The 15,669-nt window shown below is 43.7% G+C and overlaps 1 protein-coding gene across 1 annotated transcript; it reads left to right on the top strand.

The window, feature by feature from the left end:
• On the top strand, nt 2,321-11,964 carry ANKRD1 (ankyrin repeat domain 1). The gene is made up of 9 exons (XM_005698203.3): nt 2,321-2,645; nt 3,318-3,497; nt 4,389-4,526; nt 4,863-4,970; nt 6,443-6,541; nt 8,084-8,182; nt 8,290-8,388; nt 8,523-8,621; nt 11,126-11,964. Exons 1-9 carry the CDS (start codon nt 2,619-2,621, stop codon nt 11,234-11,236), a joined length of 960 nt encoding a protein of 319 aa, XP_005698260.2. The 5' UTR covers nt 2,321-2,618; the 3' UTR covers nt 11,237-11,964.

A 15,669-nucleotide genomic window follows, 5' to 3' on the forward strand; every position in this document is an offset into this window, starting at 1 on the left:
AAGGAAAAGAAAACTCTCCTCCAGTTGCGAAGTTTGGTTCTCAATTTTGATGAATAGGAATGATTGAAAATACAATTTCATCTGATCCATTGTTAGGGAGCTAAGTGTATCTAGAATCTCTTTTGAAAAGCAAAATCCTCTCATGTTTTACGATGACCAGTGGGATCAATGCCGGAAGTGGTGAGTGGAGAGGCAGGCAGAATTTACTCACCTGATGATGCCGGGTCAAGCCTTCCTCAAACGTCATCCTCTGCAGTTTTCTTTAGACCTATTGGACTCTCCTGCATAAAACCAGGCAGGTTTGAGGGGATAATTGAATGACCAGAAGAAATAAGCTTGGAGTACCACCCCACCCACTTTCCCTTTTCTTTTTTTTTTTTGAGGTGTCCTAAACACTGGGATTTCTTTGGAAGGAATGATGCTAAAGCTGAAACTCCAGTACTTTGGCCACCTCATGCGAAGAGTTGACTCATTGGAAAAGACTCTGATGCTGGGGGGGATTGGGGGCAGGAGGAGAAGGGGACGACAGAGGATGAGATGGCTGGATGGCATCACTGACTCGATGGACACGAGTCTGAGTGAACTCCGGGAGTTGGTGATGGACAGGGAGGCCTGGCGTGTTGTGATTCATGGGGTCGCAGAGTCGGACACGACTGAGTGACTGAACTGAACTGAACTGAAACACGGAAGGACCTTTTAATAGGTCTTGGTTGGGCCCTGAGTGGGTCTAGGTCTGAACTACTCCGGAAAATGTGCTCTGGCCTCAATGATTCTCTGCTTCTGATGGATGGAATCCAAACTCTTCAACCTAGCATCCAGCAACCAGCTGTGTGTCTGCAGCCAGTGACTTGTCACGTTTCTGTGCCTCCATGCCCTCTCTGCAGAACGGAAGCATTGGCCTTGCTTGAACTTTGAGGGCATTAACAGCTCTGGGATTCAGTATCCAAGACGCTTCAACAACCCGTGACCCTTCCCTCAAGGAGATCTCCTAAGGCTCCCCTCAGTTTGGGTCAGGCCTGGAACAAAGAGACTAAGATAAGAAATGGTAGGAAAAGTTTAATGGCTACTTCTTATTTAAAGAAACCAGTGAAAATGGTCATAGCTGTCTCCACCTCAAAGAAAACACCGGGAAATTTCATTTTAGTAAAACCCCTTTTAGGATAGGAGACTAGAACAGATACCCGGGTAATTGGGAAGGTCCCTCTTCGTCAGCACTTTGGTGGGGACGCAGGTGGGGGGTGTCAATGTGTCATTCTGAAAATTTCAGCAAAACCACCCCCAGGCTGATCAGGGGAAAGAAGAGATTGGCAGCCATGTGTGCTGAGTGGGGTATGTTTCAGGGAGTGATAGACACAGGTCAACATAACATCTGATGAACACACTTCTCCATTCACACTCCCTTTCTCTCACTCTCCCCTACTTTCTTTTACTGAAAAAAAAATAAAAAAAGTTTTAAAATGGCTTTGGAGATAGTAATTCTAGTTTCTCCTTGGACCGTAAAGAGACGTAAACAGTTTTACATAATTTAACACTTCAGAGATGAGAAACCAGGAACAGAGGTCTTTTTTCACTTCAACCCAAACCCTTTGTTCCTCTGGCAACCTGTCTCAAACCTTCATCAGAATTACCCGAGTGCTTTGAAAAACTCGGCCTCCTAGGACTCAGCCATAAATTGATGCAGAATGTCCTGGAGTGGGGCCCAGGGACCTGCAGTTCTCACCAGCTCCTGCAGGTGTCTTTTCGCCACAGCAGCTAAGAACTGCGGCTCAATGACCTGATCAAGGTCATACTGTTACTAACAATTGGCCTCACATAAACTATCTCAGGACATTTTGAAACTTTATTGAATAAAAATTGTTCCAGTAAGTATGCTGTTTTAGAAGACAGTAAGCATGTCATGTGCTAATTATGGGCTGTGACACCATAAAATACAAGTGTATTACTGAATGCTTTCAATTTCTTATAATGATGGTAAGGTGGCATGTCATGGGGCCTTTTTAGCCCTCGACATCACTCCAGAGGATTCCAAACAGATATAGACAAGGGCCACTAGGACCTGGGTCCTTTCCTCTCGGGCTGTTTACCCATGGGAATAGGATGTCCTAAAGCAACACTTCCCCCAAGTGACGTGTTGATAAGTCTGGTTATCAGAAAGATATTACTGGCGGTGTGATACGCGGGCCATTTACATTTTCTTGATAGGGTTAGTCATATGAAAGCTGACAAAGAAGGAAAAGGAGCAGCGGTGTGGCGCAATGTCAACAGACAGCTGTCCTCTGGCTCCCTGATAAATAGGATGACTTGCATTGCTGAGCGGTGTGGTCACTGCCAAAGGAATGGCCCTCTCACATTTCTTCCTGATTCACATATTCAGTGGGGTTACTTGTCATCCCCTCCCTCTCCTGCTTCCCAGACACTGAGTCTGAAATGAAAAATTCACCTGCCTCTGAGTTGGCCCCAGGAGGGAGGGGGGGCAGGGGTGTTACTTGGGTTCCCAGGTTGGAAGATTATCTCACCCAGCTCTAGCTATATAAGCTCACTGGAGCAGATGGGCTCCCCAGGGCAACTCAAGGGTTCATTCCTCAGGAGGAAAACAGACTGACGAACTTCAGGGCAACATGATGGTTCTGAAGGTAGAAGAGCTGGTATGTAAAGCACATTATTTTTATGCAGTGAAAAATGGTGCAGCCTTGACTTTTATTTGAAAATTGAAATGCTCTTTTCTTCCAGGCATAATGCACAGGTATTCTGAAAAATGTCATATATGGAAAATGGTTGATTTATGTGATGAAATAAGTGAAATTAGAAAAAACAGGAGCTGGCAGTAATGAATTCTCTACATAGTCCCTATTTATTATCTTCTCCTTTGGTTTTATCACTGAAGTATGGAATCATGTACAGTAATCAAAATGCCTTAGGGGAGAAGTTCTATTGCAACAATATATATCTGGAAACCATAGGAAGGCAAGGGATCAACAAAAGTACTGAAAATGAAAGAATTTTAACATCTTAGGTGGGGAGGTGGGGGGAAGAGGTTGGGATTTTCTTAGGAGAAACGTGATTAAGTGGGTTAAAAGCGGATTTAAAGATATCAACCTAACCTAAACCTTGATTTAACCAATAGAAGAGAACAAGTATCTGAAGGTATTCCTGGAACACTGGGGCAGCGCATCACAGCCTGAGCTCTGAGAGTGCATTGCTCTGAGGCCACTGTCAGCAGGGAGGAAGGGCCAGGGGACCTCCCGCAGCATCCTTTATGGAGAAGGACCCCAGGACGGACTCTGCTATTCTGACCCTGTCACCTTCTTCCCTTGTAGGTTACAGGGAAGAAGAACGGCAGTGGAGATGCTGGGGAGTTCCTTCCTGAGGACTTCAGAGATGGAGAATATGAAGCTGCTGTCACTCTAGAGAAGCAAGAAGACCTGAAAACACTTCCGGCCCACTTTGTCAGCCTGGGGGAGCAACAGTGGGAAACTGAGAAACAGCGAGAGGCAGAGGTAAGGGCCTTCTGTGAAATTCACTAGTGGGAGGTTGGGGATGGCGTAGACAAAGGTGCCAGATAGGAGGGAGACGAGAGAGAAACCAAATAAATGCAACCATTCCAAAGGTATTTCTTTATCAATTTCTAACTTATAAAGAAGCAGCTTCTATGGAACAGGTTGTAGAAAATAAAACTTTGGCAAGACTATGACCTCTGGATTCCGAATCAATCACCGAATGGTCTACGACTGTGTTTTGACTGAGAGACTTGGAAAGAGAAAAGTGTCCAGTGAATTTCTGACATCTTATATTGTCTAATTAATCCCAAGGAAGGGAGCCTTCTTTTTCTCAGTAATGTGGTTTGTGGTTCATGGATCATTGTTTGACTGTGGCAACTTTCTGTGTCGACAAAATGCGTTGCTGGGTGAATTTTCATTACTTACTAACCACAGATGTAGTCCCCAGACAGTCTGTTTCATGAGCCCCACTCAGTGAGCCACCTAAAAGACACTGGCATTGAAATTTAAGAGTTTGAAACTTATTAGTAAAGTCTTTTCAATTAAAAAAATTCATGAGCATGATAAAAAAAATTCTACAGAAATCTGGGGTCTGTTTATGGAAATAATTACAAAATCATCACTTAGAGACTAGATTCTATCTTCAACAAGAAGCTGGCGCTACAAGCAAGGGAAGTGAAGATAAAGGCAATTAGCTGAAAAATTTGACCCCTAAATACTTAATAAGAAAGCACTAAGTCCAAGTCAAAGATTTATTATAAATATTTTTTTAAATCTTTTTGCTCAAACTGTTCACATACTGAGCTCAGACCTTGCAGATTTTGTTTTGACACAACCAGAATGCTTGTCAGTAGAACTTGCCATATTTTGAAACATGGATTTCTTTTTTAGCTCAAGAAGAAAAAACTAGAACAAAGATCAAAACTGGAAAATTTAGACGATCTTGAAATAATCATTCAACTGAAGAAAAGGAAAAAATACAGGAAAACAAAAGTTCCAGTTGTGAAGGAACCTGAGCCTGAAATTGTGGTAAGCACTGCTTGGCTTCCTTGTGTCGTCGGCGGGGAAGTTGGTTGCTCAGCCATGTCTGACTGCAACCCCATGGTCTGCCTGTCAGGCTCCTCTGTCCATGGAATTCTCTGGGCAAGAATACTGGAGTGGGTTGCCATTTCCTTCTTCAGGGGAATCTTCCCAACCCAGATATTGAACCTGGGTCTCTTGTATTGCAGGCAGATTCTTTATTGTTTGAGCCACCAGGGAAACCCTCGGCCTTAGGCTACAAGGAGATAACTATCTGTGGAGGGTTTGACTGAGTGTTGGAAAGCCCATGGTAACTCTCACGCTGTTTTTCTTTTAAAACTTTAGACAGAACCTGTGGATGTGCCTAGGTTTTTGAAAGCTGCCCTGGAGAATAAACTGCCAGTAATAGAAAAATTCTTGTCAGACAAGAACAATCCAGATGTCTGTGATGAGGTAAGGCTTATACAAAGCACTGCAAAATCCAGCTTGTTAATTTTGTATTTCTTATGCTTTACTGCAGCCTTGCCCGTCTGGTGCCAGAAATCAATCCACCTGAAACCGTCTCCCCAGCTGTTGCCACATATGCCAGCAGCATAACAGGGGAGTGCAGTGGGCCAGAGAAAGAACTGCTGGATCAGTGCTATGGATTGCTTTATCTTTTTGCACTCTCATTTTCTTCCCACTGCTTTTTCAGTTTGCCTTTAATTTTGAGATCTTTGGGATAGACTTTCAGTATGGCAGGACCAACCACTCATGACTGGAGAAATATACTGTTAGCATTAGCTTTGACTGGACCCAAATATATCGGCTCTACACAGGGAATCTCTGGCCAGGAGTTCATGTGTTGGTTCTATCAGTACTCACTTATTTGATTCTTGGCAGCCAATCTGCATTTTCTGGACCTCCGTTTCCTTATCTAAAAAGAGAGGGTATTGGGATGGAATAATGCCTGATAGTGTTCCAGCACAAATAGCCTATTAATCCATCTGCGAGTGAGCTCAGTAGTCTCCGACTCTGCGACTGCACAGACTGTAGTCTGCCAGGCTCCTCTGTTCATGGGGTTTTCAGGCGAGAATACTGGAGTGGGTTGCCGTTTTCTTCTCCAGGGGCTCTTCCTGATGCAGATATGGTATCTACTGCCTCCTATGTTTCCAGCATTGGCAGGCAGATTCTTTACCACTGAGCCACCTGAAGTGAAAGTGAAAGTGTTAGTCGCTCAGTTCTGTCTGACTCTTTGTGACCCCGTGGACTGTAGCCCGCCAGTTCCTCTGTCCATGGCATTCTCCAGACAAGAATACTGTAGTGGGTTTCCGTTCCCTTCTCCAGCGGATCTTCTCGGCCCAGAGATCAAGCCTGGGTCTCCTGCATTGCAGGCAGATTCTTTACCCTCTGAGCCACCAGGGACACCACCTGGGAAGCCCATTAATCCATTATTTGAAGCCAATTTATCAGACATCACTAATCCTTTTTTGACTCCTTTCCCCTAAGAACTGGAATGGGGAATCATTTCTGAAGCTGAAAGAAAAATGTCTTCCGTTATCTTAAAAATGAATACTTTTTGATATTCAACCTAACAGCAGTCCCAAAGGAAGGAAATGGCCCGAACTGCATGGCAGATACTACAGAAATCATGAGGGCACAAAACACAAGAAAGGGTAGTTTTGAATCTGTAAGTCCACGTGCCTCGACGAAGACCTCTAATCACTTAGAAACGTGTATTGCAGGAGATGCAAATCTCAGTTGCAGAATAATTGTTCCGGTCGATAATTATAGTAAATTTGACATTTCTAACTCATAAAGAAGAACTCAAGTTTCTATCAGCTAGGTCATCAGAATCCCCAGCTTCCTATTTCTTAGAAAGGATTTATACTCAGTTTTATATGCATTGCTCTCTCTCACTCTTTTTAAAACCTCTATTCTGACAGTATAAACGGACAGCTCTTCACAGAGCATGCTTGGAAGGACATTTGGCAATTGTGGAGAAGTTAATAGAAGCTGGAGCCCAGATCGAATTCCGTGATATGGTAAATATATCTCTTTGTTTGGAAATGAGCCAAAGTAAGTAGACTCTGTGAAGCTTGAGAAAATCTACAATGAAAAATGGGGCCAATTGTATTGAAGATTGATCTGAGAGAACTAGGCAGAAGCTTATTTCTCCATACAAAGGGAAGTTGGGAGATGGAACTAGGTCATGTGGAAAGTATTTTCCATACATACTGAAAAGGAGAGGAGTATTTCAGGGAAAAGAAGGAAGTGAGAGCTGTTGGACAGAATTCAATATTCTCATCAAAGACCTGGGTCGTTATCAAGTCAGTAGCCTTAGTGAGAAGTAATACAGTCAACTCTTGCCTTTCAGCATCCCTATCCTTCCATCATACGTGGCCACCTGCTCCTGACCCTTGGCTGCCAATAACATCTCAGAATTCTCTAGGTGCACACCTTATGTGATAGATGCTGATTGCCATCAGTGAGATTTGGGGCTAGACTGCCCACAAAATGAATTGCATCTATGGGAAGTTAGCTGCTATTCAGATCTCAGTAATTCAACCACTGTGATTTCTACGCAGACCAGTATATAGCATATCCTATGAAATGAAGATTGAGCTGGGGGGAAAAAAATGCTTTTAAATACAGCTCATTTTGACTTTTCAAGCAGCGTGGAAAAGGGACTGGAAAAGCCCAAAGGATTTGGCTAAAACTGAACCCAGAAGATACACACACAGAAAAACAAGTAAAGAAACAAAATATAAAGTTTGCGTGGAAAGACACAAAAATTCATGAGCATGATATTTGGAGGGCCAGGGATATACCAGATTTTCTAGTGTGATTAAGTGCAGTAACCACAGACGAGGACAGCGGAGGTAGATGACGGTGTGCCAGGGCAAACGGCAGCAGAGCTGGGAAGGGACGAGGCAGACAATAGGGACACCGGAAGAGGCGTGTCTCTTCCAAAAGATGAATATTTTCGGAAGGAACTGCTTCTTTTCTGCCAGAATTTTAAAATCTGTACATTTGTCTAGAACTTTTGAGTTTATCTGGCAAAAGTGGTTAAACGTTCCAGGCACACTGTGGGTTGGCATAACTCTTCCGCCACTTACTAGCTGTGTTTCCTCGGGCAAAAAATTTGTATAGTTTGGAGGCTCCTTTTTCTCATTTGCAAAATGAGCACAGGAACGCCCACTTCCCTATGCTGCCGGGAGCATCCATGCGTCTGAAGTAGGTGGCACCATGTGGGCACCACGAAATTCTCAGTACATTTTAGTTCTTATGCTCTCTTAAAAAGATTAGGTTTATCGAGAACCGCCTAATGACGCAAACATGCACACAGATACATGCACACAGATACATACACAGGGGAGCATACACTCCCGTTCGCACATTTTTGCCAAAACATTTGGCAAGAGATTTGAACTACAATAGTTAGAACTGGCCACCTAGACCAGGACAGCCCAGTGCCATCACAGATGCCCTAGCAAACCTGGTATTCCTAAGTCTTAGAAACCAAGAACTAATTCCTCTGACCAGGTTCCTCTTCTGAGTCATGTCCTTTTACCTCCCTCTTATAGCTTGAATCCACAGCAATCCACTGGGCAAGCCGCGGAGGAAGCCTGGATGTCTTAAAACTGTTGCTGAACAAAGGCGCCAAAATCAGTGCGCGCGATAAGGTAGTTCTCCTACCCCCGTTCCCCTCCTCCCCTTCACACCTGCGCTGGGGCCTGGGACACCCTTTGTCCTCACGCCCAGGGACCCAACGGGCGCTTCCATTTCGTAGTTGCTCAGCACCGCGCTGCATGTCGCGGTGAGGACTGGCCACTACGAGTGCGCAGAGCATCTCATCGCCTGCGAGGCAGACCTCAACGCCAAAGACCGGGTGAGTAGGCCGGCGGAGTTTGGCCTCCTAAAACCTTCACTCGTTTATTGGGATCACCAGCCCTGCTGGGCATCCTTTCGGGACCCACTTCCTGGCCTCAGGCCCACCGTTAGCCTGTTCACTCTGTTCTCTAGGAAGGAGATACTCCCTTGCATGATGCCGTGAGGCTGAATCGGTACAAGATGATCCGACTTCTGATTACGTATGGCGCCGACCTCAACGTCAAGAACTGTGTAAGTACTCGGGCCAGGGGCCTTGTTTGCCGGCTTTCTAATGAACAGAAGTATGGCTCACGTACTTGAAATTAGCCTCACAACGGTAGCATTTCGGGGGTCTTTTGATGATTTAAATGCTCCGTTCCTTCCCATAAGGATATTGCTGACCTTGGCAAGGACTCAGGTCACCTAGTCAGAGATGGGTAATGCCTCACACAGCATTTAGGAATGCTTTTAAAATTTGGTATTGAAAATAAAAGATGGTCAAACCACCCACCTTCACAGACACAAGCAGTGTCTGCCTTGGCCATCCCTGGCTGAGCTGGGCCGGAATAGTCAGGAATAAAGACACCCACCATTCCTGAAGCTTTTGAAAATTCCACAGTGGTCAGTGCAGCCAAGGGTCAAGGAACTCAAATGATTCAACACTGAATCCGAGTGATTGTGAACAGTCCTTCCCCTCTTACAACAGCGTGAATGCTACCACTTTCTTACAGAGGAAGCCATGCGTTTGCCTTTATTTTTGAGCTAATTTCTATTCATTCTCCTCTTTGGTTTAGTTGCACATCCCTCAAAATAGTTTCTTATATTTAGGCCCAGAAAATGCTTGTATAAATCCCTTTTACAAGTACATGTTAATTTAGCTTCATCTGTAAGCCAGGGAATGTAACCAGATTTTCCTCATGGTCCCAATTCCTAGTCAAGCATCATCTAATACAAGCGTTAAAAATATCACTGGGAGGAATGAGTGTAAAGTACTGAAGAAGTAATTTGAAAGAGGCTTTTGGAGAATCACTTTACAAAGAAAGGGGGAAAAAAAAAAACCCAGTCATCTTTTACTGTGAATCATTTCCTCCTCTTACTGTGTTACTATAAGACTGAGAGGAATACTTCATCATTCCAAAAAAAAAAACAAAAACAAAACAAAACAAAAAAAAACCTGTCTTGGTGACAGGAACAAAATAAACGCAATAAATAGAGACTGCTTGGGTTGGGAAAGTGTTAACAGTAGGGTCCCCTCATCCTTGATATGGGATTGATCTTATCAAATAATTTAAACCATCGGAAAGAGTAGATTCAACAAAACCCCCAAAGCTGCAGAAAATATAATTTTTTTCAGGCAGAGATCAAAAGCATATAGATTTGGAGAGACTGTGTAAATAGCCAGGGAATCACGAGATAAATTTCAATACAAAGGAGTTTAAGGAATTCATGGAAAAATAGCCCTAAATATACACATAGGTCTCAGAGCTCTGCATTTTCAGTAAGACTCCAGCAGAAAGGTTCTAGAACTATAAATGTCATTGACCCAATGGATGGATATTTCCAAAAAAGACTGCTAGGTTACTGGACACCATCTTGAAGGGAACTGTAAACACTACAGTACTGTACCATTATTGTATCATTGTCCCAAACTCTGTCTTCACGTCTGCTGATAAGTGTTCCCCACGGCACATGCTACAGGGTGAGAGGGTCCAAAATTAAGGTTGCAGGGACATTAACTCAAATCCGCCTAGGGACCAGGCTGATCACATAAATGACTTTATGGTGGCTGCAGGCTCTGTGCACGTAAGGTAGCAGTCCTTCCCTAATCCAGTCCCTTCCTGCTCCATGAAACCATGGATATCGTGCGGCCAAGCCTTCCAGTTTTTTTCAGAGAGATCACAGATTCAATTGGGAAATTTCCTAATTTCCAACTGTTGCCAATTAATTCCAATTTTTAAAAAATCTAAGCTCTGTTTGGGCCACAACAGGTCTCTAGACTGATTTGCATCTCAAAGCTGTCAGTGTGCAATCTCTGGGATAAAGAGAGACTTCTGAATAGACAGAGATGGAAAATTTTAGGACTTCTCACATTGAAAGGCAAGAATTGAGAGGTGATATAATTTTAATTTTTGTAAATATCTTGAGACATAAAGTAAAAAAATTTTGGTCTCAAAAATCATTGATATCATCTCCAAGAAAAATAAATTTCCTGGGAGAGCCCAGTGTAACTTGTGAGCAGCTGTGAAAAACCTACTCCCTGGAATGGTACCTGTGTAATTAAGCCAAGGTGTTGCAGCAGCTCATATCCCACCAGCTTTTATCAGTCAGGAATCATTTTCCACACTGATAGGAACTGGATTTTGACCAGGTGGACACTGCTACCTCTCCATGCCCATTCTGCAGTACCCTGTATAAGTACAGAGGCATCTTTTGAATTTCACAGTGATTTGGCTTAAGCCTGCTATTTAGTGTCAAGGGACTAGGGATTTTTACCAACAGCTGGGATACTCCCACAGTGGGGCAAAAAAACCAAACACCGCTGACCTGCTAATTTGAAACGCCAAAAGCATTCCTGTGAGAAACAGTAAAGGACTGGTTTGAAAATAAACTGCAAATCATAGTGGGAAACATAAAACACCTCAGTAACATATACCTATCCATTACCTCATTAAATACACACACACACACACACAGAGGAGATGAACTTATAGACGCCTTCAACCTGGAAGTCATATTCCCTCCTCTGTTTCGCTTAGGCTGGGAAGACTCCGATGGATCTGGTGCTACACTGGCAGAATGGAACCAAAGCCATATTTGACAGCCTCAGAGAGAACTCCTACAAAGCCTCTCGCATAGCAACATTCTGAGAAAAGCGATGACAAACGATTCCATTGGCTGCTCTTTACCAGCACATGGAAGGCGTTGCCCCAAAGAGCGACTCGTAGAGAAATCCAGCTTCTGTTTATCAACCTGTTGTAAAGTGGCACCTAATGAGGTTTGGAGCACAGGGACGTAGGCATTGACATTTTCCTTAGTGAAACTCACTCTATTTATTTGTATTTATTCCAGTTAACTTATTTATTTACTGCGATACCACCGATACTCAGATCCTTTGTGATCATTCATTTGGTGAACAAGCTTAGTTGGTATGTGACACGTCAGAGCCTCCCCGTAGGTAGTTCTTATACTATGTTAACCAGCAATGCCTATGATGTATCACCTCACTCAGGTGAGATGTTTCAAGGTGATTTTGAAAGACAAAGGGGATTACTGCAGCCCTCTTTTCTCCTGCATTTTTAATGCTGAAGTTTGAGGCCATGGAAAGCCTGTAGCAGCAGAAGGGGAAACAGAATGAAAGTGATTCTGGGAAGACAGTAAAGCTGGCCATTTGACGCCTGGGCCTGGTATTTCTCACTAAGTATGTACCAAGGTGAAGAGAATGTCTTGTGTGTACGTGGAAGGAACATGGGCCACTGGGCCGTGCAGAACCAAATGTGCTCAAAAAAGTGAAACTAACTGCAAATTGTAAATGTGTAAATGTGTATTATGTTGTATGTATATTTTATATTCATAATAAAAGCAGATTCTAAACCTCCTTCCTTCTTTAGTTCTGGTGGAAGGGCCATTTAGATGGGGTTTTGTCTTCCAAGCTTTTCAGATTATGAATGTTCTGTAGAACTGTGCTTCGCAGTATTTCTTGTGTACACAGATCACCTGAGACTCTTGTTAAAATGCAGATTCTGATTCCTCCAGTGTGGGTGGGGCCTGAGGTTCTGCATTACTGACAAGCCCCTGGGCAATGCAGAAGTGGTGGTATACCAGTCTTCAATGAGCAGCATGGCTGTGAAAAGTAGGAAGATAACACAGGAGTTCAAGCTCTTTTGGCCCCAGTGATGGGGAGAAAGGGACCTCTGGTGGGCAAAATGATTACTGCAAGTTAATGATTCCTTACTACAAGTTAATGAACTTAAGTTAAACGTTCCCCATGGGGTTTAACTAATCTGAGGTTTAGCGATTATTGTGGACACCAGCTACTAGTGTCAAAGCTGCCCAGGAAAAAATGCACCTGGCCAATGATTGTTGACCTCCAAGGAGAGTGATTTTGTCACATGCTAGGCTGGGTGCTATGACCTGTGATGAGCAAACCAGATTGTCCCTGCCCTGCCTTCCTGGGATCGTGTTGGTCGCGAAGTCATGTCCAGCTCTTTGTGACCCATGGACTGTAACCTGCCAGGATCCTCTGTCGTGGGATTTCCCAGGCAAGAATACTGGAGTGGGTTGCCATTTCCTTCTCTAGGGGATCTTCCTGCCCCAGGGATCGAACCTTCATCTCCTGCATCAGCAAGTGGATTTTTACCACCGAGCCACATGGGAAGCCCCCTATTCTTAGGACTTCCTAGGACTATTAAGGATGTGATCACAGAAATAAGTACATGGTAACAATCTTCAGGAAGCACAATGAAGTAACAAGCACAGCGTGCTGAGAGTCTAAGCTGCGGAGGCCCATCATTCGATGGGGCAGCGGGGGAGGGAGTTTCTACAAAGACTTCTTTGAGTGGGGGTACTTTCCCGGAGGAGTCTGAAGAATAAACTGGAGTTATTCAAGCACGGTGTTCTAGGCAGCAGAGAGAACGTAGAAAAGGGCAAGGTTATGGGGGACGTTTGTCACTTGCGGAAATGTTTGAGGCCAGGGTGAAACATCTGCGCTGGTACCCCTACCAAAACCCACTTTAGATGGTATAATACTCATGACCTCTCAGCTATGTCGCCAACACTTTGAGGGCGTGCAGGCCCAATCCATAACCAGAAGATCCTTCAGTTAGCTGATCATGGAGTTCTAAGGATGGTGTGAAATATTTCTGTGACTTTTCTATCTGGTCTCTGAACAATTTGTAGCATCCACCTCCTGGGGGCCTCAGGAGCTTCATTCTGTTATATCCCTCCCTCTCAATACCCTTCTGCCACCCCCTGCCCTCCCTAGAGGATCCTGCTGGCTCTAACCCATCAGATCCTTATGGTTCAGGATCCTTCCATTTTTTCCTAAGCAAAGCAGCTACTACACAGGCAGCATCTCCCTTGCTACACTGACGTCCCCCACAGGACAACTTGGGTGTGTTATTATGTGGCCAAGTTTTCTATGTCTTCCTCAAGTTCCCTTCCCCACAAGAACTGAAAGGTAAATAAGAGAAGGATGTAAGGGGTTAAAACACTTTTGTATTCCTACATATAAAGATTTGCACTAGTACAGAAGCAGGGGGCATGAGAATCAAGACGGAGTAAGTTTCAGTATAACAAGGGCAACTCAGTGACCTTTGCTACTTGAGAAGAGAAACACTTGAGGCAACAACCTTCGTTCCTGTCACACAGGTGGTCAACATTTATAAGCCATCTTCCAACCTGAGCCAGCTCTTTGCCCGCAGTCTGTCACTTGTGTTAAGGGAATGGCCCGCTGGCCAGTGGAGTCTTGGAAGTTGTTGTAAACTTGCCCTTTGCCTCATCCCTCTTTCAAATAACCACAGGACTGCTTACCAAGATTACCACCTAAGGGGCTCTGTTATCTGTCCACTTCCTCTCGTCCCAGGGGCCACTCCTAGTTCAGGCTACCTGTCATCTCCCTGGTTACGAAATGCTCAGCTTAACTTTCCTCCAGTGTGTTCAAGTTGCAGCCAGGGTGATTTTTCTAAAATGCAAATCTTGTCATTCTTCTCTACAAAAATTTTCAGTGACTGCCCATTGCCCTCAGGATGAAATAAAAATGCCTTACCATGTTCAAAAACTCTTGAAATCTGGCTGCTGTTAACTCTTTATTTTCATCCATTTCTCATTACTTTCCTAGCTAAACAGTAAATTTCAACTCAACTGAATTTCCAGCTTCTAAAAAAAACCTAGGCACCAGCTTTTGTTCTCATATACCGTGCCAGCCCCCTGGAAGGCTCTTCTTCCCACCCCACTGCGTAATTTCTCCTTATTCCTCCCTTTCGGGGCAGCTGTTCGTCCTCCAGGAAGCCATCCTTGATCCTTACTTGGACTTTTTCGTCTCGTGTGTTCCTGCTGTACTTTTTCTCCGTGTCACAACATCTATCATGTTACCTTTACCTCCTAAATGAAAAAATGTCTTCTCTCCTTGAACAAGCAACACATGCTCATTAATAAGCCGACTATGGAAATGACTAATGAAGAAAACACACATTCCCTATAACCCTAGTTCATGGCACTGATTATTTCTGTGCACATTACATATGGGCACCATACACTTAGCTTTATAACTTTATTGTCAATTGAACAACTTATTCCAGACATTTTTATAAATGATAGTCTTGTTTCAATGTACAACGGATCGTTTAACTAATCCTATCATTATTGGGCATTGAGGTTGTTTCCATTTTCCCATTTTAGACATTGTTGCAATGCCTATCCTTACCCATCCTTTACACCTAACCATTTCTGAAGAAATGCATTTATAGAAGTATCTATAAGGTTGGTATCAAATTATCCCTTAGCCTTTCCCCATAATCAAGAAAATACTCAAAATCTTTTATTTCTTCAACCCAATCAGCAATGGAAATATGTATTTTTGATGGTTTTCCCGATTGCTAAAAAAACGTTCAGCATCTTCAGGTTTGTTGAGCATTTTTCTGGGTCAGTTTTCTTTGCTCAATTTTCTATTAAGTCAGGTTCCCTGGAAGTGGCACTTCAAATGAGGATTCTTGTGTGATTTCTTGAGAATGCGCTATAAGGGACTGAGGGAGACAGGATAGGGCAGGAGAAGAGGCACGGAGGTGGTTTCAGAAGTCTCCCCTAAATCTCATTCCATGGGGAGCTCAGGAGCATAAACTGCACCACAGAGAACAGAAGGCCAGGCTGTAACGCCCTGCATCAGGCATCCAGCAAGCGCCAACCTCCAGGGGTGGGGAGAAACCTTCCCAAGCATTTCTGGGACAACCAGCCCTGGGCACTCTCTGGGGGAGGGTGAGGATAAACAGTTAATACCTAACATCTGCAGCAGCTGTGGGGGAGGGGGTACCACCTGGTAAAAAGATTCTGGATGGACACTAGCAGTATTTATCATGCTGCATATTTGCTTTTTAAAAGCAATCTCTTTTAAAAAAGCCAAGAATGCTAAACCTCGCTGGAACATGCATTGCAAATATACCTTCCTAGTTGTTTGTACTTTTCTAACACTACATTTTTATAGAGACAAACTGATTAAGCTTTTCTATTTTCTGGCTTTGGTGACTGTGTTTAGGTCTTTTCCAATCCAATCTTATTTTTTAAAAAATAACTCTTCAATCCACTTGAA

Source organism: Capra hircus, chromosome 26, assembly GCF_001704415.2.
Source record: "Capra hircus breed San Clemente chromosome 26, ASM170441v1, whole genome shotgun sequence".
Classification (NCBI taxonomy): domain Eukaryota; kingdom Metazoa; phylum Chordata; class Mammalia; order Artiodactyla; family Bovidae; genus Capra; species Capra hircus.

Bases quoted from the DNA above. Each gene is read 5' to 3' on its own strand.
- ANKRD1 (XM_005698203.3), top strand. From the start codon at position 2,619: ATGATGGTTCTGAAGGTAGAAGAGCTG. The intron at 6,542-8,083 runs GTAAATATATCT...TCCCTCTTATAG, and splicing joins AGATCGAATTCCGTGATATG to CTTGAATCCACAGCAATCCA. The intron at 8,622-11,125 runs GTAAGTACTCGG...TGTTTCGCTTAG, and splicing joins ACCTCAACGTCAAGAACTGT to GCTGGGAAGACTCCGATGGA.